The 27,682-nt window shown below is 42.0% G+C and overlaps 2 protein-coding genes across 2 annotated transcripts in view; one reads left to right on the top strand and one right to left on the bottom strand.

Annotated features, from left to right (window-relative positions):
- Nucleotides 1-934: 934 nt before the first annotated feature.
- The window catches only part of LOC306703630 (general transcription factor IIF subunit 2-like), a gene marked incomplete at both ends in the record, with an annotated part of 30,001 nt that continues 3,253 nt past the window's right edge, over nt 935-27,682 (top strand). The window contains 5 exons of the mRNA XM_079169639.1: nt 935-1,000; nt 1,256-1,329; nt 1,456-1,474; nt 1,699-1,843; nt 26,894-26,975. Of these exons, the coding sequence (XP_079025765.1) occupies nt 935-1,000; nt 1,256-1,329; nt 1,456-1,474; nt 1,699-1,843; nt 26,894-26,975 (386 nt within the window). The remainder of the gene's footprint in view (nt 1,001-1,255; nt 1,330-1,455; nt 1,475-1,698; nt 1,844-26,893; nt 26,976-27,682) is intronic.
- kctd4 (potassium channel tetramerization domain containing 4) lies at nt 15,622-16,398 on the bottom strand (the record flags this gene model as incomplete). The annotated part of the gene is made up of 1 exon (XM_079169638.1): nt 15,622-16,398. The coding sequence occupies one exon, from the start codon at nt 16,396-16,398 to the stop codon at nt 15,622-15,624; it is 777 nt and encodes a 258-aa protein (XP_079025764.1).

Genomic DNA, 27,682 nt, shown 5'->3' with positions numbered 1-27,682 from the left:
GTTTTTAAAAATTAATGCAAATTGACTTGACGTTTGTTGCCTCAGTCCAAATCCACTGGCTAGTAAATCACTTTAGACAAGTGTGTTAGCTCTGTTTAATGATGCATGTTTTGCTTTGTCCTTTTGGGCATTTCATTTTTAAACACGTTTGATATTATTACGATAGTAGTTGTGAGCTCGAGGCAACAAATTAACTGCTCTGTCCTTTTAACCTCCTCTTCCTCCATCTCACTTTGCAGGATGTTTTTTCTGCTGCGTGGGAATTGTATTTAATACAAACAAATCTATATAGCCCACTGTATATGCACCATATTCACACATATCAGGTGACATGATGAAGGTCTTAAAGCTAGATTGATTAAATTACATCGCAATTGATATATCAGCACACAGTATGTGATTTTCTCACTAGTCGGATGTCATTTAATTTTAATTGGCAGCCTGCAGTTCCCAAAACCACACACACCTGAGTCTTTGACTTAATCACGATTTTGTTCCACATGGGCGACTAGACCAGATATTGGTAGAATTCAAAACAACCTTTGAAATTTCATAATTTGAATAAACACTTGAGAAGGAGATATAGCCTCACGTGAAAGAGTTTTGGTAACTTTCTAATCATTTACATGAAATAAAAAAGAACATGCAGGCCTACATATTTTCCATTAATAAAATGGTGTCGGTGCAGCACGCGAATTAGCAGAAGAAGAACTGGGTGTCTCTAGCATAAAGAAGGAAGTAAATTAACGAGTACATAACTCAACTGCATAATACTTCCGATGAAGTATTTCCGTCACTGTGTCATTTATTGTGAAAGAGGTCACAGGAAGTTTTATTTTGTAGTCCTTAATAGGGCATTCTTGACTAAATTGAGACGTTAAAAGGCACCGCGGTAGTTCTTGCTCACCTTATCCGGTTAAACAACGGTTAAACAATGGCAGACAAAGGAGAGGTTAATCTAACTGGAGTCAAACAAAGTAAAGGCGTGTGGCTTGTTAAGGTTTGTTCACCTGCACAGGTACTCATTCAACCAACAACCAACGCAACGTGGCGGTAACGTTAGTTTTTTTAGTTAACGTTATCGGTTGACGTTATGCTAATTAGAACGTCACCCATGTCGAAAATAACAATTTGATGGAAATTCATTGTCAAAGCTCTTGTTGAGTGACATGTTAGTAATATGTGTGTGTGTGTGTGTGTAAATACAATAAGTATACAAGTGGCCTCTTAAATTGCAATATCTCTCCCTCATCAGGTTCCCAAGTATTTATCTCAGCAGTGGGACAAAGCCACAGAAAAGGGAGAAGTTGGAAAGATTACCATCGGAAAGTACGTTGAAAAGATGTTCACGTAGACACGTTTAATACATGTTGATATGCATACATCCTGTCCTCATGATGATCTGTATCAGTGATGGACACTTTTCTTTTTCCTATCTTCCCATCCACCTGACAGGAAGCAAGGCAAAACAGATGTGAGACGGCTTCATACAATACTGCACAGACAGCCAAGTGTTTTATTATTGTTTTCATCCATTCATACCGCATTATATTGTGTATTTGCCGCTTCACTGAACAAACTTCCTCACAGCGATCAATACGGTTTCATCATATCACAGCTGACCTTACCTGATGAATCAAAGAGTTGTTTGTTATTATGACTAGTCAGCAGGGCCTTGACTCAGCGGTGTTTCTCCAGGTACGATTCACCCTGAAAGAGGAGCTGACGGCCCTGGACGCTGTGGGGGAGAAAGATGCATCACCGCAGGTCCCGAGAGATCATCCCTTCACTATGCACACAGTGGGTGGACAGACCATGGCTGTCTTCAGCCAGAGCGACACAGGTCAGTCTTCAATTCAGCTCTTTCAGCCCTCGTCTCCGTGTTGGTCCTGTGCCGGATAATGGCGTCGGAAACGCGTGTTTGACGGGGGCTGGAGGGTTCAAACGGAAATAGATCTGACAGTGTATGATTCCCATGACGGTCCACAGGGCATCCGGTATCCTAGACGGATGTGATCTAAGACTTTTACTGCAGGTGCCTGCAGATTAGTAAGCGTTAACCAAAGTTCAGCAAAAATACGGCTTTACATAAGCGTCTGAAATTGGATTTTAAGGGAAAAGTGTTTGCTTGTAATAAAAAAATACAAAGTTTGAATGTATTTTAGACTAAAGACAGAGCTTAGAGTTTGGGTACCTTTCTTAGCTGCGTCTTAGAAAATAGAGGAGTCTTAAATTTACCAATTGAGTTGTTGATAAAAAAAGCTTTTTCGTTAGAACTAATGGAGAAAACCAGCACCCACGGGGACTTTACTCAGGGTAGTGGCACATTACAGATTGATCTGCCCTTCGTTCTTCTAGTTTCTGAGGTTCCCTTGCTTTTAAAGAAAGCTGCTATTGATGGATTCGACATTGATTGCACTCATGAGAAATTCATGAGAATACTCTGAGTTGCTTCTGATAAATGGAGGATGTTTGCTGCCAGGCATTATGTGTCATGCATATACATGAGCCAGAGGGATTTGCAGGGATTTGCATCAGACCCAGAGCTTAAAAATAGCTGCTACTGTAAGGTTCTGTGTCTATGAGCGTGTGAGCTGATGAATTACAGTAGATTAGGGAGTTACTCTTTATGTGATACTTCTATTTGATTACCTTCATTCGTCAGACCAATACAAGTAAATCATAATAAAGTCAATTATTCCTTGAAGGCAATCAACAGGGAAATTACAGAAAATGAAAAACATTTTTTAATTACCTCTGAAATGGAATTAAACAAACAAAAATCCCATAATTCACTGATGACTTTAATTTAGTGATCTATGTAAATAGATAGCAGGGTGCCGGCTGTTCAAATTAGTAAAATGTCAAAATAAATTCTGTACCCCCACAGGGTGCCAGGGCTCCGTAACAATTAAATGACTGCTTCGCGTTGTATTTTTCAAGCACTGCTAATGGTGCATCGTGGCATAAAAACAAAAAGCATATTTTTAGCGTAATCCAATCATAACCAAAGTAATTTGATGTTTGATGCTTAAATACTGACTGAATGGCAAGTTGCCCAAGCTCCAGCCATGTAAAAAAAGCTTGTAAGTACGACAGGACTGTATATATAGCAGCAAAAACACGGCATGTTAAAAACAACAGGGACGTTAATTGTTGCTCTACATTAGAGCGATCCAATATTCACAACTTTTACCAAAGCTAACCGCACAAATGTGTTGCATAAGGAGGGGCTGCAGGAACCGTAACCCTTCAGCAGAATCAACGGTTGGTGTTGATGAGGTGGGACTGTATGGCAGAGAGCCCAGAGTAGTTCAGAATGGAACAAAAATGTATGAACAAAATATTTGGCAGACGATATTAGTGCAAAACAATAGCGGTTCAATAGGCAAATCCATCAGGTTCACAGTTCACGTGATCTGTGGCGGTGTTAGACTTGAAAGTAGAGATGATTGATGTGGATGGCAGTGACAGTAGATGTTGTTTTGCTCGGGATAATGAGCTGTTTTCTTTCCCCTAGTGCTTTGTAAAGAGTAATGATTGGTCTGCTGTGGTTGGCTGGAAGGGGACGCTGGTGCCGAACCATGATGCCGATGGGGGGGGGGCTATAGATTCAGACGCCTTTACCCAGTTCGGTCACGTCTGCAGTTAATGATGTTTGAAGGTATTGTGTTGTTTTAAGTGGCCAAACGCATCTGTGATTAACTTTGGTGGTTCGGATCTTCAGTGCATCTGCAGTCCTTTTATTTTATTATTGTGCTGCCAGTTGTCGGAAGAGGTTCAGAAAGCCAGCCCACTGTGTGACTGGGTTTTAGTTCAGTAGAGAACTTTATCCTACTTCTACGTAAAGAGTAAAGACAACCTAAAGTGAAATCACCGTTAGGCTTTCGAGGTGCACGTTTGTGCAAGGAGCAAAGGGAGTATAACAAGGAATGATCTCATTGATTTAAATCATGAGTAACAGCCAAGACAAACAGGAAAACATGAAGATAATTTTCTCATTAAGCAGCTGAGCAGACGGTAAAACAACATGCAGGCAAACCTTGGAGCACATGGATTAGATTATTTCTATTAGCAGCCGAGGACACGGCAAGAGAAATATCGCAACTCACTTGGTGGTAGCAGAGAAACACTGGAGCACTTTTGTTTTGGTAAATGCAGAAATGACGCATCTTCACTAAAGTTGAGTCCAATCTTACAATAGACAAACTAACTCTGAACTACATAGGCTGTGGATGTAGTGTAAATGAAAATAAAGACAGGACGATATTTAAAAGTGCGCCTTCTGTATATTTTTCAGGCCACAGAAACTAGAGTTCACAATGGACAAATGTATCCTTCAGCATTTGGAGTCGGATAATAATATGGAAGCCTTTTAAATATTTATATTAAACCTTGTATAACTGTGTAGGAAAGAAAATGAACCTGGTGTAAAGAGCAATAGATTTACTACTATCATCCACATCATGATCTGTACTGGTTTGATTCCGGTCTGGGGTCTCATTCCCTCGTCATGTTTCTTATACATCTCAATAGTTTAGTGCTAAATGTCAACCCTCATTGATATATATATGGGGTGGACAAATTAATATAAACCCCTGTCAGTGTAACTCAATGCAGTTCAACAGCATCACAAACTGCAGCTAGTTCAGTTTCAACAAAAAGTGAACATCATTACTTTCACCACGGTATGATTTATTGCAACGGCTGCCGTATTGGACTGCATTAATATCCTGTAAACTGGCAACTGAGGGTAAAGCCACTGCCCAGATGAAAGAAAAACTGAATGTCTGCATGTCGGTGCCATGACAAAAGATGGTTTCTCATCAGCTACATCTCTCGCCTTTGTCAGTAAACGGTGCCTCAGAACTTTAATGGAAATTTAAATAAAGCTTTCTCTTTATCAGGGTGCATCCTACAGCCACAAGGTTTATTCTATCACCGCCCTCGTGCACTTTAGATTCACCCACACTTGCTTGTGCATTAATACCTCCTACATGTGATAATGGATTTTTCTCTTTCAGATGTTTCTCTTTCTAGTAGAACTTTTAAAGCTTTGGTTTTTTTTTTTATACAGATGTCAGAGAGGATTATCAATATAATATTCATGTGTTTGAGAATGTGGAAACAAGGCAATCAGGGGGTGTAAAAAAACAAACGTCTTGTGTCAGTGCTCCAGGTGGCTGGCTTGACTCTGAAAGTGCTCTGGAAACAAGAAGAAGGATAATGTCCTCTGAGATGTGGTGGTGTGTAGTCTCTATTTACCTGACCGGCACTCGACTCCACCCCCACTCGCCCACAGAAAGGTGTACTGTATGGCACCGGTCTCCCACTCACTTTCACAGTCTCGCTCTCTCAAACACACACACACACACACACACACACACAGCAACAGCATATTTCCAGCCTCACTACTCTGTACAGTATCCAGTGAGGCTGGAAAGCTGCTGCTGCTCACACCCACTCAAAGTTTACTGATTCTTGACACCTCGGACGGAGCAGGTCTTAAGAAGAATAAATTAATATATTATCAGCCATCATCTTCCTAACGTTTACCTTTTGCTCGTAAAATAAACATTTTATGTAATCACTTTATGTCAAAAAGGCATAAGACGATATGAAACATTTCATGTCACGATTATCCAAAACAGGATATTATTCTGCTTATAATATAGAATATGTTTAACACTAACTAAAGATCCTTTTTTAGCAGAAAAAAAAATGGCAACATTGTGAGCGTCTGTTCTTTCTTGCTTAGTAATTCCTGTATTTTTAAAACAAGGCTCTATTTTTCACTTCTCTACCATGACGGCAAGCTACATCGCTTTTTCAAGTCACTTGTGAAGATCCGATTGTCCTGATAATGTAAATTCACCACGATCAACTAATTAATTTTTTTATTGCGATCTGCAATTAAATGCTATATTGTCCCAACCTTAGTGTCAGAATTACCAAATTGTAATACAAAGCTCATATCTAATATATTATTACGGCACCAGTGATGTCACCGGTAAACCATTAAGCGGTTAACCTCAGAGGATATTTTTGACCGGTAACACATGCTGGTTTTTAGGTTAATTTGCGATCTGTTGGTTAATCGAGAGGATACTACGACGCCCCATGTTAACGAAGTGTTCAGACGATGACGCAGAGCTCACAACAAGTAACTTATAAACTGTTGTTTGACCAAACAAGCGCAGGCATTTGTTGCTACCTAACTCTCGGTTAGCCCAGTCTATGTCCACTTGTTAGGAAATGTGTAATCCAGCCAGCCACGCCGTTTCTAATCCCTACAACCCAAACATTTCAGACTCTGTGTTAATCCATTCCTCAACCTCGTACAAGTATTCAATGAGCCAACAATAGCAGGAGCTTGCTAATGGTGACTGCCAGTGATTGATACGTACACGCATGGTGTCTGACATGGCTTTTGTCCTGTAAGGCTGCTAGCTCAATGTTCCTCCGTTATTTCCTCCCCTCGTTGTTCTGCTTTGTTCCGCCGAGGACCAGGTATTGATTAAGAGGTTGCTAAGCAACAGGCTTAGTTGCCACAGAAAGCGTGCAGCGGAGAACAGAAAGCCAGATGTAATGTACTGCTGTGTTACAGTATGACTTTCCTTCAGCTGCTATGCAATCCTTGAGTCCTTTTTTAGAAAATAGCTCCAGACCAAAGAACAGAGTGTTTGCATTGGATTCAAATAGAACTGAACTGAACAGGAAGCGTAGCAGGAGGAGAATGCTTCTAGAACCTGTCACAACTTTGTACCTAAGATGTCTCATAACACTTGATAAAGTCACCAACTTTTTAGTAACACTGACAAAGACTCAGCTGTTACTCAAACCAGGAAACGTACATTCACAAGAACAACACCGGACCTTTTTTTGCCGCTGACAAAAGCAGAGATGTAGGCTAGAATTTAAACTGAATATAAAATTCAGCAATGTTTGTGTAGTTTCGTTGAAAAGGATGAATTGCGATTGTCCTGTTGCGTTGCTATTTGAAATCCCGGTTGTGTAGCAGCATCATCATGCACAGAACCGTTAGAACCGTGCAGGCTGCTGGATCCTGTGCAGACTGTCGTAGGTGTTTTATTGAAGGAGTATGTCTGGCTTAGCTTTGTAGTTTCATTGCTCATGAATCACTGAGGGTTTAAAGAGGAATATCTCTTGACCGGAAACCTCTTGAAAAGCATTTAGTCAGACGACTCTAACGCACGCTTTCAGGACTAAATCTGACTTCATTCAAAGGGATTCAGCGGTCCCACAATATGAGTAGTGGGCATTCGGCAGCTCCTCTCGCTTCACTGCACGGCGTGCAGCGATAGCAGCGTGGTTGGTGCTGTTTCCACGGCTGACATCACGGAGAAGTCTTGGTGTTCTGCTGGAGTTGAGGCTGTGTGCTGCCACCTTTATCCAATGGGAGGCTTTCAAAGTTGCTGCTGTCTGAGAGCGCCAGCCTCCTGGGCATTCTCTCTGTCAGTGGTGTTTGAAGCTGTCGGCTCACTCCTGTTGCACTGCTCTCTCACAGCGCCACCAGAACCTACATGAAAAAGATTCTCAAAATATAAGGATCATAGATATTGTTTGAAATGAATATATCTAGCTTTGAAGATTATAGCCGAAACAGTTTTTACTGACATTTTATTATGGGGTTGTACAATTTGTAATATTGTGTATATATGACGAAAAATATGGTCGAGCTTAAAGGTTCTCTGTATACAATATTCAGAGCGTTAATATAGAAGCAAGCAGCTGTCTGATTTGAGTTATAGTGGAGTCTACCTGAGCAGAGAATGAAGGGCTCGCTCTTTTAGCTGCTGGCTCAGTGGAGGCAATATATGGTCTTAATATCCAATTTCGCACCTTTTTTTTAAGAATTTCACCTCTACTACCCATTAACACCACCGTCTATTACTATCTGGACCTGTAGAAACTCCATCAATGCATTTTAGTACAAAGCATCCTGTTTGAATCAGGACTACGTGTTTGCACCACAAATGTCACCGTTCTCTTTGAATCATTGAAATATAGAAAATGTGTGTTTTTCCAGTACCCAGAGAGCATCATTGTCTATTTAAATTGTGCAGGCAGATGGTTTTGTTGCCTCGCTCTCAATACGTAAATAATGTGCCGTATGTTGCCAGAACCAAATGGTCTAAATTTGTGGATTGAAATGTATTGTTTGCAACCCCACAGGTTCCTAAAAAAAACATGCAGATCTCACATTTGCTTTCCCCTGTTGTTGCAGAAGCAGGGTGCTGAATAGCTGTGACTCAAGGCCTGCTATTCTCCTCAGAGATGCATGTTTGTTGTTGCCCAAGGTGAAAATAGGAGAGTGAGCCAGCTATTGTTTTTGCAAGAGAAATGTCATCTCCGCTCTCGTTTCTGTGCTGCCTCTCGAATTGGAGGTTTGTCCGTCCCCTGCTGTGCTCCCACACAAGAGACACGTGGAACCCAGAATAATGATAGAGGGCTAAAGTGTGACGCTCTGCCGCCAGTAGAGACAATATGAGCCTCTGTCAGCAGGTTGTTGAAAGACTGAAAAGGTTACAGAAGAGGACAATGTAAGAAGATACGGGGGAGGAAGCCTATTCAAACCGCGCTTTCTTTGAAGTTGCAGATAGGAAGTGTTGCAATGTCTTTGTCATGACCCGCTGTGTCTACAGAGCTCATTATGTTGAATGTAGTCTGAGGACAAGGCAAGAGAGTGAAGGCAGCTCTGGACCAATGAGCAACGGATCATGAAACGCACAGTTTCCTTCATATCACGGTTTTTGTCACGGATCGGATCAGCAAGAAACAAAACGATCAAATCTAACTTTTAGAGATGCTGTTCAAGATTATTTTTTTTGCCGCCGATACAAATTGCTGATCTCTGATAAGCCACGTCGGCTGATACAGATTTATTTTTTTATTGTTTTGTTATAGCAGCTGGTATGCAAGCCCCCAGTCCTTTAAAATCATTTCAACCGTTCTGAAGTCAGGGTAAACTGTAAATTCTTAATGTTCCTTTTACTTTGTTTTAGTCACCTATAGTGGTTATTTGCATGAAAAACTTGATTAAGAAAGTAAAGATTATATCCGTTCGGATCACGGATCAACTATGGTCCGTTTCACCACTAGTCAAAAGCTGTGATTTTACATTTTTCTTATAGCTTCATCTGGATCTCGTCACTTGTAATTCCATAAGGAAACACTAGTATTAGATTTTAGAAATCCATCTTTTTGTATGAGCTTGTTCTGTTATTTTTCTCTCGTCACCGCTGCGATTCAAATGAGGAGTCCAATTTACTCCCAACTGCTTCCCCGTCCTGCACCAGTGGATTTTTAGAGGTAGATCGCTGAGTGCCTTTGTTAAGGAGTCGTGCACACTGACACATTATTATTATTAGAGCAGTGCATTAGAAGGCTCTTTATTAAACATGTAAGAATAGCCATTCAGTGCTGTCCACATCTAATAGAATGGTGGTTCCTCTACACAGTCCATATGGTTGTATTACTTTTGTTTGAGATGTCTGAGTTGTGTTGTGTGGGAGGATTTTACTCAACAGTAACCAAGCTTGCTTCACTCAGCCTCAAAAAAACAAATCTGCTCACCCACCATTAGTCTGGCTGTCAAGTGGAGAGTTGCTGCTTTGCATGGTCCAAATGAGGCCAGAGCTGAACATGTTGTCCTCAGAGCACTCCCCCAATGGAGCAGTGGTGCCTGAAGAAAGACAAGTGAAACTGCGAGGCTGTATGATTAATGCTGCATACTGTGTGTCGGGCTCTGTGCAGAGTTTGAGGTGTGAGACTTACAGCAGCCTCCAGTTAGTCATAATTCAGGTTTGACAGGCCGGTGGGAGACACGGTATAGAAGGGGAAATGCAAAATGTTCTCACAAATTTTAAATTTGTCATAACGGTATTAATATCCTTTTTAAGAAACAGACGTGTGGTAGCGTGCAGATAAATACTCTCACTTACTAAATGTTGTCTTTCTTGCAGCCACGTGTTTTTATCCACTTACTACTTGGCACGTGCATGATGCGCTGGAGTACAGTGCATACAGCCGACTACACAACAGCGTCATTGTTTGCTCACAGACGCAGTAACTATCTAGTACTCCTACATGTATACTGGAAGAATACAACATGACCCCAGGTTTTCTGTGTGTCAGTCACTTTGATGCCATTTTGATTTTCAGAGTGAAAATTGTCAATTAGTGCGGACCGGACCAATCAGCTGCTACCAGAATGCTGGAAAAAGGTGTTTTTAATCTCACAGTGGACTCTTTGTGCGGCTCGGGAAAGTGTGCTTTTGAAACCAACCACTGGATTTTGTGACAACAGAAATGTGATTTTAAGCATTAATTCAAAAGCTAAACGTGCATTTTTTTTTTAAAAGGTTGGTCCACGGAAAGAAAGTTTGGGAAACGTTGCCCTAACAGTCAGAAATGATTGGTTGAAAACAATGCATCATTCATAACATCTCTGTAAAAAAGATATTGGTATTGATTTGAATGACTACATTTACACACATGCACACACAGAAACATGGACACGCACTGAGTGCGTTGATTGCCATTTTCGCACTCGCAGTAGGAAAGTGGAGGGTTGGCTCTGACTTCCTCTCTGCTGAGATCCTCATTACGTCTTCTCTCTTTCTGATCCGACTCTGTTTCCGCCTCTGTTGCTCTGGTTTCTTTCTGTTTGTATTGACTTTATCGTAGAGCTCAAATTAATTAAAGGAATCTGTCAATTAATCGATAAAACGTGAATAAGTTTGTTTGAGTGTTGGACTGACAAATCAAGGAATGTGAAGAAATTGCAATAGACATTTTCTATCAACATTCTTTGGACCAAATTATGAATCGGTTGAGAAAAAGTAATCTTCAGATTAATAGATAACATTATACTTGTATTGGCTTTTTTTTTTTGTCCAATTGAGATAAAAGATACAGATTGAAGATTACTTGTTTGTAGAAATGTCCTGAAACAAGAGGGGAACTAGATTTATCTCTCTTCACTGGCAGAATGTTTAAGTCTTTTTAGGGCTGAATTTGAGACCAAATGATTTTTAAGTGTCGATGGTGTTTTTATACCTCGAGGAGGAAGTTCAGTTCACAGGGGACACTGTTCAAAAGAAAAACATTTTTATGAAAGCTTTAAAACATCAGCTTCAATATAAAAATACATGTATTATATGTGAAAAACTATTCTTTATGCCTTTATGCCTTTTTTGTAAGTGGATAATGGTTGCTGCTGCCTCTTTTGTCTGAGCTGAGAGTGGAAGTGAAAAGAGTCTGACCTCCCCTCCTCCTCCTCCTCCTGCTCCTCCTCTTCATCACACAGTCTCTTCCTCTGTATGAGTTGAAAGATAAAAATCGGAGGTATGTTCGTCATTTTCTAAGGCAGCGATAAGGAGGAGTGCGTGTGTTGAGTTTGCCTGGCAACAGGTGAAAAGAGCGAGATGAGAATGTTGATAGTAGTGTGGTTTGAGCTTTCCTCACTGCGGTTACCTCCTCTCTCTGCTTCCTATCGCCTGCACCTGCTGCCTCCCTCCATCAGCTGCCTTTTGATGGGGCGTGGATCACTTTGACCCAGCGACTAATAAGTGAAGCAGTCACCGTCGTAAAAAATGTATGAACCGGATCCTCAATTAAAAAAAATAAAAGGTTAGATGTTGTTGACGGCGACGTATCAGTGCCAGGGGTGACATCTGAACAGCAACAGATCCAATGGGTTTATCTCCTCTTGAATGTGTCCATGTTTCATTTGTTGCGTGTGCATTGTGTGTTTGTTGTCTGTGTTTGTGAGGGGTTGGCGGTGGAAGAGGTTCGCCTGATGTCAGAGGTTGATGTGGGTGTATGAGTCATGATGGGGGTGGTGGCGGCTGGTCCTATGGTTTGACGATGGTGCCTGCTGGAGCAGATGGTTTCAGTCACCATGGAGGGAGGGAGGGAGGGAGGGAGGGAGGGGCCCAGTTAGAGGTACAGCGAGAGAGATGCTGTTCATTTAACGGTGGTAACTCCAAGAGGTGTTCAAGGCAGCTCTGCTACAGTTCCAAGCAGAAGTAAGAGGCAATTTAACTTGTTTTACGAAGGCTTTTTCCACTAGAATAAACTCTGGAGGAGATGAATGTTTGGAGCTATTCAATTTAAACATTTCCACTCCCACAAGTTTCCATAAATGGATCATGACGTATCCCTGCTGCACATTGTTTGGACAGAAATCAGGCGAGACTTGTTCTGTTTGCTTTGGCACCGTCAACATTGGGCACTGCCAAACCAGCTCTTTTGTCCCCAAACACAGCCGTAACACACCAGTATCAGCCTTTTTTGTGCCACAGCCTGTTGACTTATATAATGTGTGGTAGGTCGACCTTATTATTCAGTTTTCACTGCTCTAAAGACCTTACATTAAATGTTGCTCAAATTCACTCTTCTCTCCAGACATTAATGTGTTTAATTTGATATTGATTGATTTATTTAGGGTATGTATTTCATTGCTTATTTAAAGGTTGTTTCAAACTGGGGCATGTTTTTGAAAGGTGTTGGCATTTTCCAGACTCGCAAAGTCTATTCAAGGATGCAGTGGAGTTGCATTATGGGACATGTAGGATGCATTATTTGTGGAGCTTGAGTCATACTAGATGGAGACTAATATTTGGGATATCTTGGTCTCTTCTACATCGATTCTTTTGGGTTGAGACCAAGTGAAGACAGAGCAGTGTGAATCCCACACTGCGAGACACACTTCAGATAAATTCTGTAAAATAAAAACCATATATAGTTACTCCTCATACCTTCAAAACGTGATCTTGAGACTGCTGTCGAGACCAAGACCGATCTCAAGTACTACAACACTGCTCTCTGTTGTTATTATTATTATTTGTATTATTATTATTGATAATTACTAGTCTACAATACTTTTTTACTTAAAATCCAAATGATGTTGAGTCATCTTGTGAATCATTTCACATTGTAGTGGTGGTAAAATACTTCCATCCAGAGAAAGTCAACTTTGTCCCCATTTTGTTCATATGAACTAGTTCAGTGCGGTTGTCATAAGCTCAGGGCATTACCACCTCAAACAGAGAGGGACTCATTTGACAACTATATTACTGAAGGAGGAAAAGCAAATATTTTCACTCCACATTACTTGGAAAAATAGTTTACTACTACTAAGATTGATGATGACACACATCAGAGTGCGATGCAGAGAGATAAAAAGAGGTTCTCCTTGAGGGAAAAGAGCAGAATTTATCTCACAGACTGACCTACTTTTAAAATGCCAAATATCTTTACTGAAACAGGGAAGGTCTGAAGGGGGCTCCCCAAAGGCTTCTGCAGGTGGAGTTGCTGCAATGTGGCGGCCGCCAGCCAGTACAACTTACTGTCGAGATCCACGGACCACACCCTGAGTACACTTCTACGTCACTGCAGCGAAGTGACAACCTCAGCTGCTGGGGGTCGATTTAAAAACAACGTTTACAGCTGATGTGAAGACAGTGAGAAGCGCTGAATATTGTTTGTTTCTCCAAGTTGTAGTCATCGGTCAGCAGTAGTAATAGTCATTGGACCGGGCGAGTTTGGTTGTTTCTCTTAGTGTTAACGGGCAGAATTGCATAATTATTTTAACCATTTTACACCACAGGGTACACAGAGAAAGTGTGTTGCACCTACTGAAATATTTAGATAACACACTCCTATATGAGGCAGCTTTACATATTATGAATTTATATCAGTTCCAAATTTATATATCTTACACTGTATAAAAGCCCTCAGAAATATCTCGCTCTGTCTGCTTTCCATACCACCTCTGGGGGACACCAGATATGTATTTTAAAAATCTTTTGTTCTGTGTTCTGAATAGCTTCTCATAAGCCCTGCAGTTAGCGAATATATCACACGTTGTGATTTTGGTGAAGTCACGATAATGTGAAGATGCTAAAATGTTCATTTTTTTAAAAGGCCTCTTGATTTCTGTAGGTTTCTATCATTGACAACCTTCAGGCATTGATGGATTTTAAAGCCACTTTCAAACTGAGTTATCTAAAGTGGGACATGGACTGATATCACTCAAGGAGCAGCAACCCAGGAGCATGACAGCCTCCACTGCTCTGACAACTAACATGTGCATCAATATGAATATGCTGCACATAGTGTGCACATCTTTGTCCCTGTGATCCTTGATTGTTCCGGACATGTAAAGCAGTGTTTATCACATGCAGAGACGTGTTAAAGGAGTAATTGCATGCAAAGAAAATGTTCTAGTTTGCTAAAGCTGAACGTGTGAGCCAGTCCAGGGTGTCTCTCCCACTCATTCTTTTTATTTTTTTTATCAGAAGATTCTGGAAACTTAACACAAAATAATGCTTTCGCCGGCCTCAGTGTTTACCAGTAACACAGTGTACAGACTGGAATTCCATCTGTCAGGATTTAATGCTCATCATTGTATCTTGCAAAACTGCCATCACCCCAGTACATTTGAGGCATTGAGAGTGGCTGTCTGATGCTGTTATTTGATGCCAAGCTACTTTTTTTAACACTTAATATTATTAAAAGCAGCATTCGACAGGCTTCTTGCACCAAACGATAACTCAAGCATTAAATGGTACACAGACTTTTGCAGATACACTTACCAACAGTTTCAGTGTCACTTTTTATTTGTAAAATATTCACATTGAAAAGTAATAGGCATTGTTGTGGCACTAACTTCACAAAGGCTCACAGCACTAACAAACACACAGTTTATTGAGTGCACATGCATCATGCTAGATTCAAAGCCCTTTACAATAATCACGGTTCTTTGCACTTAAACTCCACTTGTGAACTGAGAAACGGTTTGTGTCGCTTCAGTGTCATTTTTGGATGCGGTGTTTATTAGTCCGTCCAAAAAACGACCTCAATGCACTGTGGTTTTTCCTCCAGGCTCCAAAGAGGCTAATAAACTAAACACGGGCTATTTAACCGACTAAACACAGCAGCACACACGGTGTATAGCTACACACACACACACACACACACACACACACACACACACACACACACACACACACACACAGACTGTAGTAAAAGCTGAATGGCACAACGGTGCACATTACGGCTGGTTTTTGGAGGCTTTTGCAGCTGTTGACAAAGCAGCAGAAGCAGTTCATGTGCAGAGATGACTCTACTGATAAAGCTGTCGATGTTCAGACTCTCAGTTTTATTCCTCTGTCTTCTCTATGGAAAGATACACCGTTGTCTTGTCTTCCATATTACAGAGCTGTACTTCTCATGTGATATTCTATCGCATGCTATTTGGATATCACAAATGCTAAGTTTATCCGGATCATTTCTGAGTAATATGAATACAAGCTTATAAAGCGGTGTAAAGGTTGACGAATCACCCTCTGTTACCCCAAACTTATCAGATCCCGTGTTGGTAAGCCAGCATTCTGCAGTAAAGATATAAACACTGTCCTGCGAGACAGTCCGAAACCCACCTGTTCTCCTCCCACCCAATGACACATCACAGCTCAGCACATGTTACAAGATCTTCAAGCCAATACCTTACATTAGCGGGGTGGATATGAAACCAGGCACTACTCTTTTCCCCTCTCTGCCTCCCCTCTCCTCCGTCTGCTTTCCTTCATCCTACTTGACAAAGTGCAGGGCCTCGGCCGCCACCACAGAGCCTTTGCAGCTGTCGAGGCTGGTGACCAGCTTGAAGCCCGATTTCAGCGCTAGCATCACTGTCTCTAGTTTCAGACAGTCAAGTGTGCACAAGAATGTGCTGTCCTCCTTCAGTACGAGCCGCGAGCCCGGCTCCGACTTGATGAAGTGCCGGAACTGGATCACGTTGGACGACACCACGAATTCTTCCGGAAAGCCGTCCAGGCGGCTCTTGGAGATCTGCACCAGCCGCCCTTTGACCTTGTCGAGGAAGGTGGAGTCACTGCAGTACACCTTGAGGCCCTGCGACCTCTCGTGGCTGTCCGTCATCTCCAAAAAGGCGGCCTCCCGCTGGGCCGCCCTCAGACTTTCCCAGTCAATCACGGCTTCCACCAGTTCACTCAGACGGTAGAAATCAGCCTCCCGTCGCAGCAGCCCTGCCTCCCGGAAGTCGTCGGGCAGCTGGAGCTCTCCGGTTCGAAGGTAGTTGAGCACATGGCGAAAAACCGGACCGTCTCTGTCAATAAACGGGTTGCCCATGGAATCGGTGTGCTGAACCGCCTTCTTGCCGTTGGCCAGCTCTTCCAGAAAGGAACCCTGTTGTTTGACCAGGGTGGTGCGATGGGCGGTGTACAGGAACCCCCCCACGTTGATGGTGATGGTACCTGAAGAGGGCTTCTTGAAGCTCTTGCTGGGCTGCAGCAGGTCCGGATTGATGTGCCTCAGTTCACTTTCCATCCTTCTGAGGTTCCATTCCATTCTCCAGTCACCCTCTCCAGCCTCGACCCAGCCGCCTCGGAGCTGGTGTGTCTGTAGCACAAACCGAGTCTGTTTTTTTTGGGGGGGGAGGGTTTCTTCTCTCTTTTGGATCTGGCTGCGTCAGTCTGTGCTGCTGCTGCTGGGTAAATGAGACTGTGTTGTCAGCTGTCGTATAGTGAGAGTGAATGTGTTTGAGAGTGTGTGATGGTGGATGGCTGAGTGCTGTCTGGCAGAGGAGCTACAGCGAACTGGGAGCTTGAAACAGACTGGCTCTCTGTGTTGCTTGGTGTCCCTCCTCTCTCTCTCTCTCTCTACCGCTCCCTCTCTCTTTAGGAGTGGGTGTGCAGACAGCGTCACTTTCAGGGAGGAGAGAGAGAATATATGAGAGCAAACAGAAGAGTATGGACTCCAGGAGCTCTTTCTTTCTTTCTTTCTTGCTCGATTTCCTTAAATATCGTTGATAAAAAGGTGCAGAGCAGTAGCACACACACACTTCCATCCTTTTTTGTGGTGTGAAATTGTCTCAGCTTGTTTGAGTCTGAATATGAAACTCCTTTTGCAGCCTAATCCATCTGGTAGCCACAGTGCTACAAATGAACTGGAATTAAATTGAAAGGAATTCCAGTTTGGTTTCATCTCTGGTGGTGACGGGGAGAAGTAGGCTGCCAGCCTTACATATGTTAATGAAAGCAACAGGGGCTGCATTTATGTATGCACATCCTGTTTGTTTTCTTGCAAGGTAACAAGCAGTCCTCTGTCGTTGTGAATGTTGCGTGTGTGTGTGTGTGTGTGTGTGTGTGTGTGTGTGTGTGTGTGTGTGTGTGTGTGTGTGTGTGTGTGTGTGTGTGTGTGTGTGTGTGTGTGTGTGTGTGTGTGTGTGTGTGTGTGTGTGTGTGTGTGTGTGTGTGTGTCCGTTCACTGGCTTTGGGTTTCTGTGGAGGAAATGGACCAATTACAGTCAATGGTGGTCTGGTTATGAAGGAACGGTTATGAATTGGCTCCTGCGTGTGCCTGGAGCTCTCGTCAGGAAAGCAGCACTACACTGGTAATTGTGTGTGTGCGTGTGTCCCTGCGTGTGTGTGTGTGTGTGTGTGTGTGTGTGTGTGTGTGTGTGTGTGTGTGTGTGTGTGTGAAAATAAAAATCTATGTCTTCTGTAGACTATTGGATCTAGTGCTCCATGCCAACACTGGACACTGTGATAATTGCAAATAGTCATCCTAGGAAAGCAGAAATGGCTCATAGTATTACATTAAATGCAGAATGGTAAATGGTGTATGTGTGCGTATGTATGTAGATATAAAATAAATCAAGACCTCAGTTTTTCTATTAATGTCTTTGTGCGAGTGAAATTACAAAACAATGGGAAAGAAGTAGAAAATGACACAAACGTAATTCTAAATGCACAAACACTCGGGCGGACAGTCTGCACTCTAACTTTCTGTTTATACTGGATTCTGACCCCAACAACAATTCTGTTGTAGAAATATGTCAGTCATTATGGTTTGTCACCTACCTCAGATATGGTTTTTTTTTACACCATGGAGGCAATGCCAGTCAATTTGTATCATTTATCGGCACAGGAGTCTGACAATGAGGAAATACCTGATTTGTGTCTGTATTTGTCACTGCAGGGCAGCAGAGACGGTATATCATTTATATATCGTGTGGTCTACAAAACATCAATGCATCGTGAAAACTGTCCATCACAGTTTTTCTCAGTCCAACCATCATTTCAAACCCCAAAGATATTCAGTTTATTTACATAAAACACCAAACAAACCAGCAAAGATTCACATTTGAGATGCTGGAACTAGTGATTTATTGGAATTATTTACTAGATTATCTCAATGGTTGCTAATTTATTTTTAAATTCAGAGTAAAAGGAGGTTTTATAGACATACTGTAAAGAAAATGTCTTGACTTCAAGAGAAAATTATCATTGCTTTATACAAGTTCACTCATAGTTTGGTGTTCGATAACTTCTCATTGTATGCCTCAGGCTATCGTTGTTTCTCTACCAAGGACCGGCTCTTACTCAGCAAACAGTTGGATTTGGTGCATTGTGTTGTTTTCTCGTTGAGAGACGAGACGTGTGCGTTCTCGTTGATGCTCGTATTCACCCTCATAGCACCCACAGTCCGGCCTCTTTCAAAGCCGGTGTGATCACGCTTGAGGCCACTTCTCAGCAGTTTGTTCACATGCAAAGTGGATTTGGTTTCCGTTGCATGCACCTGTTTATTTAGCAACACAAATGAAAAAGAAGGCGATTTATACTTTTCTGGAGGTGTTTGGAGGATAGAGCTTACAAGAAGAGCAGCAATTGTTAATAGTACAGTAGGCTTTAACTACCCTTGTGTTAATTATACTGGATATCTTGCTTTATATAATTGATCGTGACCAAACCCAAAACGCATCTCAGAAGACGCACTGCACCCAAATAGGACCACAACACTTGATTTTAGTCAAGAGACCTCATTAGCGCTCATAAATTAGCTTAAAGGCAAAAGGAAAAACTAGGATGAGTCTTTCATTTAAATCCAAATGTTTTAGTTTGATACGTTTTGACCTAGATCACTTATGTACATGCATCTATGCTTGTCTGTGTGCAAGAGCATAAAAAGTAATATTCAAGTTTTTTTATTTGAGAGATAACACAATCATGGAAATATTCCCGACTCTTTTACCAATTTAAAAAAAAGTGATGACCCCTTGTTGACTGCAAATTCTCATGAAAAGAAGCCGTGAGCAACAGGTGTCTTACATTTGTGCAACAGGTTGTTAACTAGTTACACCTCAGAGCTCGTGCTGTCAGAGGAATTGACTAAAGATTCAGTTTAACTGAAACTTTGAATTGAAACCCAGCCGGTTCCTGAAATGCTGTCTCTCTGTGTCTGTTTATCTGGGAGAAGATCCCAGCGGGACGGCTCACTCCGTCTCTGCTGTGATTTTTCTAATCATAAGCGATTAGTGGCATCATCATCAACAACACTCAATTGGAATTGCAAACGAGGCCAAGATGCAGCAGAGAGGATTGTGGGAGGTTTGACCCGCTTTCTGCCTCCTGTTCATTAAAAACTGGCTCATTGAGGACGATCGTTATCTTCAAAGTCAGTGAGAATCTGTTTGTCACAGCTGTTGTGTCTCTATCAAACTGACAGCCCAGGATGTTCAAATTAAATTCCCCAAATTGTGTTAGCGAGGAATCTCCTTCCCCTATTTTTTTTAAAGGTAGTGAATTATTCATTGAGCTGCTCCAAGAGCTTGTGGTGTAACATGGAGTCACTGACTGCTGTGAAGCTGGCATGGCAACCACTTAAAATAGGGTCTTATATGAGGGATGAAGGATAAACGCATAGAAACATCAAAGAGACCTAGGAAGTCAGACATGTTGCCAGAAGTAAAGCACAGCGACAAGTTGTTTCAAGTATTAAACCCCTCCCTCCAACACATATTGTCCAATCACAGCTTAGCAACTGTCTCTAGGCTCAGTCGTTCAATCGTTAGCATGGCCAGTCTGTTGGTCGGTCCAGACTGGCCCAGAGAAAGAATCCCAGTTGATCCTTTGAAATGTCCTCTAGTGCCACCATAAGGTTGTTTATTGCACTCGTTTAATATTTTCATTTATAATCAAATACCTGGAGAACTAATGACATTCCTTTCATTCAGCTGTTTACTGCCAATAAGCAGCTGTGAGCATGCTAACAGGCTACAAATGGTGTAAAATGGTGAACATGGTAAACATTTGACCTGTTAGCGTCAACAAGTTAGCATATTAGCACGCTGATGTTAGCGTGCAGTTCAAAGCACTGCTCTTGGTACAGCCTTGTAGAGATGCTAATGCTAGCTCATCTGTAGACTTTTAGTTTGGCTTAGTTTACTTTACATTATCAAAATCATATCACACGCACAATCTTAAAATGTTTTTCCTGTTTTCAGCGTGAGGAATAGACTTCTAGCAATCTAATCCACTAATGATTATACAATCCTCCAGTTTTCTCTGTGAGTAGCTCTTTGAAGCCAACTTGTTGCATAAGGATGCTGCTAGTCCACGTAAAAATCAAAACGAGTGGGCTGAATACAGTTACAGACATCGGAAAATCACTTCAAAGTTAATGAATGGAATTATTAAGTTTCCTTAATGAAGCAGCCTCTGGGCTGAGCTCTAATGGAAAATTATATTTGGAGATCCAATCAGTGACTTCACCCCCCCCCCCCCCCTCGCTTTTGTTGCTTCCTTGTTGTCACCATGCGTAGACAATACTCTGATGTCACTACTGTATGTGTGTGTGTCTATTTCACCTTTTCTATTGCAATTTATTATACCCGATAAGAGTAAGGTGCGGTCACACATTTCTGGAAGGAACGACATGTATTAGGATGAAGTTATGCTAACGTTTATGTATGAGACGCCTAAACTTGGTGCACAAGGTTTGGCAGAGAATGAGCCGAGTTTAACCAATTGTGTTTCATCAGCAAGGTTTTTCCAACCTGCTAGAGCAGCTATTATACACGACCATTAGGCTTTTTATAGCAGCCGTATCATTAACTCATCACATGTCCTCCATCGATGTGAAAAAGACATGGTTTACATTGATCATATTGAAACAGACTTTAGAAGAGCTTTATAATACCAGATAATAGGACACGATCTTAAACACAGGGAAATAAAATAATACCTCCAGTGTACATATATATAGCACAACCAATCAACTATATTTTTGTCATTTTCAGGTTAAATGAGCTACATGGGCTACACAATACTAGAACAGGGTCTTTCAATGACGTTTTATAGGCACATATTTATAGTAGTTTTTCCAGGAGTTTGTGTATTATTCATATCGTTGTCTTAAAATAAAGGTAGTTTTCTCCTTACAGTTTATTTCATTGACAAGTGCAGTCCAGTTGTCCTTTGTTGGAGGGTTTGCCTGTCGCCATTTCGCCATTTCCGTGTGATGGCTTTCCTGCTACCAGCTACAGAAACTCCCCCAAAATGTCCCAAATCATGTATTCAGGGGAGCGATCACGTCTTAGTAGAGGAGACCCCCTGGCTTTACCGTAGATCACATGCCTCAGATCTGAGTCAAGATTGGAGGCAAGAGTGTGTTGTTTTAGAGCAGCAAAGGAATCATACAAAAAAGTCTTCTAGGAGAGCGATCTCAGAGCAGAGAGAGCCGGGGTCACAGGAACCGCCTGAGGCAAAGTAACCGAAGCAGCTCATGAGAAGAATGCTTTTTGCAGACACTGAATGGAGCTTAAGGTTAGTAAACCTTCAAAAAAGGAAGAACCGCTACGCTGCTACGGTTTCACAGTACTGTGTAGCTGATGAAGGTCTTTGACCGATATATTTGTATTTATTGCTCGAGCCCTAGTATAACACGTAGGCCCGGTGTGTTGGAGAGGGTAGTTTATCCAGGGACGGTGACGGCGGTTGGAGGCCTGGTGGGCGGCGAGCTGTTTGTTGTGTTTAACATTAAGAAGGTCACAGCTTTGAGGAAAGGGCCTGAGAGCAGATGGAGGTAAGAGATGAGCGCGAGGGGGTGGACGAGCGACCTCCTCACCCTCTCATCTGTCGCTCTCCTCCTACTGTCTTCACTCAACTCTTTTTCACTTCTCTACTCTTTAAGAATTAGCTAAATGCCTTGCCATGTCTTAAATACAGTTAATACAACTCTAGCCGTTTCTATCCAACTATTTATTTATTGTTTTCCTGATTTCCCGTTTATTAAACTGCCTATTACCTTTTGTTTGTTCAGGAATAAGATGGTTTTGCCATTCTTTTGATTAAATTATGATCTCTCTGTATTATTATGGCAAACTTTACTAAGCTTCTTTACTTACTCTACTGGTGTAAGGGACTGTATTGACGAAAACGTTGTGGTTTTGCAGACAGAATATCTCAGCGTCGCCATGAACCCCTAATCCTCAATCAGCGTCAGATTTAGTCCCACTGGAGCAACTTTTGTTCTTCAGTTCTTTTGTCTCGATTGCAGATTTGAACTTTGAGACAGATCGAGGATTTCTTTTGGACACGGAACACTTGATGTCCACTGGATGTAATACGATCGTAGTTTAGCTCTGTTGTAGATGCCAGAAATGACCAATCAATGTGTTAATGTCCACCGCACGCACAACGGTCTTTCCTCATCTTTACCTGCTGGGTCTCTTTTTGTTCGAGCAGCATCTCTCAAGTGTAAAACTCACTTGAATGGCATCGCAGCAGGTGTGATCCTATCCCGCCTAGATCGGAAAAAAACAAACCCTACTCAACCGTAGTGAACGGTGGGTATCACTCTGAACAAGGATCTGCATTTCAGACCCTGAGGCAGCTGTAAGTGTGAATTTGAACGCCCTGTAAAACCACAACCTATTGTTTTTACACTTTGTACAGATTAAACAAACAAGGTAGAGGTTTTGTTAGGTGAATTTAGTTACATGTGGACAGGCTATCTGTTTCCAGTCTTTGTGCTAAGCTAAGCTAAGCGTCTCAGAAGGACAGACATGAAAGTGTTTTCTCCCAATGAAGACGTTCTCTACCTGACTTGTACGTTTTTGTGCGTAGCTTAAAGAAAAAATAAGAAAATATTGTTTAATTCTCTTGTAGGCGCTTTTAAGGAATGAATGAGTTGTGGCCCATTGTATCTGTGCTTTTTATAAATGAAAGCAGCAGCAGCTGCCTGACAGCATTGAAATCCACCATGTGGCTTTATCAAAACAGTTGTGATTTTAATAAGCTGTTAAATCTCCGCCTCAGCTTTTCTTCATCAGATCGACTGATGATGGCTGCGTAGGAGAATTAGGATACTGAAGGTGTGGACCAAAACATTGATCTAGCACTCAAGAGTTTCATAGTGAAGCCAACGTGCAAGAGTCTACTATTTATCTCAAGTGTTCCTCCCACTCGCTGACGCCTTGAGCTGCACATGCTGAGGCCAGTCCACGTCCAATGTCAGTCCTCTTTCTCTCTCTTTCTATCTACAGCATCTGTGTCTCAAACAGTGTCCTTCTGGATCCTGGACAAAGGAAACAGGAAGACTTGCAGGAGGGGAAACGGTTTCTTCATGGCCTTGATAAAATCAAGCAGGGTGTTTGACCATGACAACTGCACAGCGGGGATGTTGGTGTGGACACATGTTTCGTTGTGTGTGGGTGTGTTGTTGGTTTTTTTTTGCTGGCAAGTGCTCTGACGCTCACCAGCCAATAATTGCACATAATTGCATCCATTTGTGGAATAGGCAAAGATGAACATTAGTGCGATCGGTGACACGAACCGCGAAGCATTTGTCGCCTGAAGATTAACGACTCTTAGAGGAATGTTTGGTCACACGCGATGTCAGGTGGCATGTGATGGTTACTATGGTGACCGTGGCCCCTGCATTTGTTCTGCTGTGGTTAACACTGAATACATCAAGACAGGGTTTTTAATTGACGATGAGGCCGGCGATATTCTCTACTTTTGTTGCACACAAAACGCATGAAAAAAAAAAATACAACAATGAATCGATCCTTTTTGAAGTATAAACTGATCAATTATATTTTATTCCTCTGTGTCACAGAGATCTGCTGTTTAAAAAGTGTGAAAATCCGTCCTTCAGTGCGATCAACATGGGCACTGTGGTTGTTTTGGTGTCATTACTGCCGTAAATTAAGCACACCAATTACTCTGCGGTTAAGAAAACTAGACAGTTTTCTTCTGGTTTTTTTCTTGGATGGCTAAAAACTACAGCGCACAGCTGTTTTTGCAAATTATGGAGTCTTCAAAAAGATTTAAGTACTCTGATGGATCCACAAAATGAGTTTGGAAGTTAAAAGGTTTTGTGAGAGAGGAACGCATTGATGGGTTTTGATGACAATAATCAAAACATAGAATAAGATTAGCCTTATCCTTGCTGTTAACAGTTTAACATCTGGTGTGTATTTCTAGTGGTTTCACACACACACACACACACACACACACACACACACACACACACACACACACACACACACACACACACACACACACACACACACACACACACACACACACACACACACACAACCAGTTTTGCCACTGATAAGGTCAATCCAGTGCTCTTCATTGATGAGCGACGAGGCTTCCCAATGAATAATAAATAATCAGTGACTTTACAAGCACAACTTCAATAGACGGAGTCATAACTAATGAATGAATTCAAAACTTCTTTGCTACTAGTAGAAATGGTTATCGTGCATCCAGTGTCTCAGCGGTGAATTACACAATTCTGGTGTGACAAAGGTGGTTCGACATGTTGTTATAGGCACCCTTGTCATAATCGCATTATCTGTGGAAACACAGACTAGGGACTAAAAGACGCAAGAGGAGTGGAAGCCGCCCCACAGGTGATCCCGCTGTGCCGGCGTCATCGGTCTCTGATGTCGCTTCAGATGACGCTTGAGAGGAAAAGACGTCTTTTCTTTGCGTTTCGCCCCCACGCGAGTGTGGCGGCCAAGATGCGAGTGAGGGAAGTGTGAAGACAAGAAATGCAGTTGGCGTGTATTCCCAAAAGGTTTACCAGACAGGATTTGACACCCGAGGATCCTGTGTATGAATATTGTAAGAGAGCGTTAAAATAATTTAGATAGCCCCTCCACCCTCCTCCACAGGCTCACCTGGACCTTTTTAATATCTGTTATCAATGCCTTGCCACCCATTTGTTGAACTCTACCGCTCCCTGTTGACGTCCTCTCTGTCTTTTGCCCTTTATAGTGTTTCTACCTCTTCTGGTTTTGGTTAACTGGTGGGTGTGAAATGTATCGCTTCGCCAGACCTTTGTATGTGTCCAGATACAAAAGGTGCCAAATCATGCAACAATGCACAATAGACCGAGCTGCTGCCAATACGACGCCAACGCTCGCCAACTGGACTCATCATTCTGATTTTTGGAGTGGAGCAGAAGAGGCATCACATGTTTGAGAAAAGAGGTTGGGGGTTGGACGGATGACTGAAGCACCTTCATGAAAGAACGCCTTGAAAAAAATGAAAGCAACGAATGACAATGCCATGTTCAAGGTAAATCAGAAATAGGTGAAAATGTCACTTTAAGAGGAGTTGTGAACGGTTTATGAAAGACGTACTGGCAGTGGTGTGTGAAGTGGACCACCGCCTCACAGCATGGCTCCTGGACTACCTCACCGACCGTCCACACTATGTGCGGATACGGGAGTGTGAGTCTGACCTGGTGTCCTTTAGCACGGGGGCCCCACAAGGAACCGCTCTGGCTCCCTTACTCTTCACACTTTACACCTCGGACTTCACACACAGCTCTGCTTACTGCCCTCCTGCCAAAGTTCTCTGACTCTGCAATCGTCGGCCTCATCGCGGACGGAGGCGACAGAGAATACAGAGAGCTGAACCAGGATTTTATTGGCTGGTACTTTGTAGAGGCACCACTGACAGAAATTCCAGCTGCAAGTATTTTTGAGGCTGCTTCTGCCAGCTGTCCACACCTGGATTTAGGCCATTTCTTTCCTGCAGATGCTCTCTTGCTGTGTCGGTTTGCAAGGCGAAGCGTTGGTAGATTGCAGTCTTATGTCTGAACATACATAAAACATTTTTTTTTAGCCCAAGAACATTTTTGAAAATTGATCATTCAAAGCTCCCAGAGTTCAAGTTGTCACCTTCATATCATTTCTTGTTTTCCAAAAACCCAAAGATATTCAGTTTACTATGACACAAAACAGAGAAAGGCAGCTAATCCTCACATTGGAGAAGCAAGCACCTGAAACTGTTTGGTATTTTTGGTAAATTATTGTCCAAAGAAAGCTGTAAGAAGACATAGATGAGATATAAATATATATTATATATATTGGTTTGTGGACCGCCGTTTTGAAGCCTTGAGTTCGGCGTTTTGTACGTCGCCATCTTGGATTGCGGCCATCGCCAACTTGGCTTTTCTGCGAACCAGTGAAAGGAAGTGAGCATATTTAAAAGGCGGGGGAGTGACGTCGTATGCGGGTCTGGTAGGGTAGCAACCTGTCAATCACAAGGTAGCCCCGCCCTAAAGCATACTCCACTTTATGGTCTATTTCACTCTAAATGGGACTATAATTTACTAAATGAGCATCATGCTGTATTGAAGACTTGAAACTAGCGATTGAGACAATAAACTCATGTTTATGTTTACTGAGGTAATAAATCAAGTGAGAAGTAGAGTCGTTTTCTTATAGACTTCCATGAAATCGGACTTCTTTTTGCAACCAGAGGAGTCGCCTCCTGCTGGCCAGTAGAGGAAATGCTTTTCAGGTACTTCTGTATTAAGTGCCAGTGTGGATATATAGCTACTATATGATTATAAATATCCCTTAAACTGTGCCTTAAACAGTTGAATTTTGCCACATGTATTTGCTATGTTTTATATGTGTTTTGCTCAAAGTATACAAGTTATTTAAGCAGGTTTTATTCAAAAAAACGTTTTTCTCCTAACAAACTAAGTTTGTCTGTCTGAACTGAGCAGCTGGGCCTCTGTCTTCATGTAGATGGAATCAGTCTGGAGGGGATGGTGGTGCACAGAGCTGAATGCAGACCGGTTGTCAATGAAGACTACATGAGGCTGAAGAAGTGAGTGAACTCTGAAATTGTTCAGCTCGGAAACGCGTTGTGATTAAGTTAGAATAACGGGATGTAGCAAAGAAAATGATCGATTTATTGTTCATATTATGTTCTTGTTATACTGATGATATGGATGTGCATCACGTCAGTGCTCAGTCGCTGTACTTTTCTCAGTTCTAAGTCAAAATTAAATGAAAAAACAGATAAAAACATGTTGGGAATTTTGGAAATGATTATTATTTGTTGGTGTTTAGCCTTTAAAAAGATAACTTGTCACTGTGGTTTAGAAACGTTTCTCTCCCGCACGCAGTTGTATTAACGGGGCGGTACAGCAGCAATCTAACCGCACCACGAGTTACATTTAAACACTATTTTTTACATCTTTTTAGTGAGATAACATCATAAAATATGACATCAGACATTTGAAGCTTCCTTCAAAAACCTCAATCGAGGCTTTAAATATAAAAAATAAATTCAAATTGTGTCTCCAGCCGCTGGACTGATTGTGACCAGGCTGTGTTCCCGTGTTATAACCCGACCATGTGCTCCACATGTAGTCGGATACTCATGTTTTTTGTCACAGCACTTCACACCTGGACGTCACAAAATGTGTTCAAGTGTTGTGCTTTAATTCCAAGAGGAGTGGAGAAGTTTGACATGTTAATTTGTGTAAACTAAACACTCGAGTCCACTCTGCCTTGTTGTTGAAATGGTTT

The sequence above is a fragment of the Pholis gunnellus genome, assembly GCF_910591455.1.
Source record: "Pholis gunnellus genome assembly, chromosome: 12".
Taxonomy (NCBI): Eukaryota; Metazoa; Chordata; class Actinopteri; order Perciformes; family Pholidae; genus Pholis; species Pholis gunnellus.
This window is presented reverse-complemented; position numbering and strand designations above follow the sequence as displayed.